This window comes from Acanthisitta chloris, unplaced genomic scaffold (assembly GCF_000695815.1).
Source record: "Acanthisitta chloris isolate BGI_N310 unplaced genomic scaffold, ASM69581v1 scaffold20891, whole genome shotgun sequence".
Classification (NCBI taxonomy): domain Eukaryota; kingdom Metazoa; phylum Chordata; class Aves; order Passeriformes; family Acanthisittidae; genus Acanthisitta; species Acanthisitta chloris.
Genome location: NW_008655704.1, coordinates 5,726 through 6,246, shown reverse-complemented (window position 1 = coordinate 6,246; position 521 = coordinate 5,726). Strand labels below are relative to the sequence as shown.

General features: G+C 42.2%; 1 protein-coding gene across 1 annotated transcript in view; it reads right to left on the bottom strand.

The window, feature by feature from the left end:
- The window catches only part of LOC103811091 (arylsulfatase D-like), a gene marked incomplete at its 5' end in the record, with an annotated part of 11,210 nt that extends 10,997 nt beyond the window's left edge, over positions 1–213 (bottom strand). Inside the window, 1 exon segment of the mRNA XM_009084039.1 lies at positions 169–213. Within this exon segment, the coding sequence (XP_009082287.1) occupies positions 169–213 (45 nt within the window).
- Positions 214–521: the final 308 nt, after the last annotated feature.

Sequence of the window (521 nt, the reverse complement as noted above, 5' to 3'; positions counted from 1 at the left end):
GGAAAGGAAAAACAAATACTTAAAGAAAGTGAAACATCAGGAAAAGTGATTCATTTGAGCCCAAGGTTGCTTGGCAAAAAAACAAAAAAGAAGGTGGCTCAATTCAAACAACACAATTCTGCCAAGTACAAACAAACTCATGCAGGGAGGAGTCAGAAGCCTGTTCACCTGAAAAGAATGGCCACAATGGCTGTGCAAGGTAGCACTGGAATTCTGAAAATGAATGAAGCTTGTAGAATGCAGAAAATTGAGCACAGTCACCAGTGTGATGTCAGAGGGAAAAAAGAACTCAGTCAATCCTTCTGTCTTTTTACCAGGGAGACTCTATTACTCTCTACAGGTACCTGAAGGGAGGTTGTAGCAAGGTGGGGGTCAGTCTCTTTCCCCAGGTAATAAGTGATAAGAGAAGAGGAAACGTCTCCAAGTTGTGCCAGGGGAGGTGTAGACTGGATATCAGGAAAAATTTCTTCACATGAGGGAAAAAAGAACTCAGTCAATCCTTCTGTCTTTTTACCAGGGAG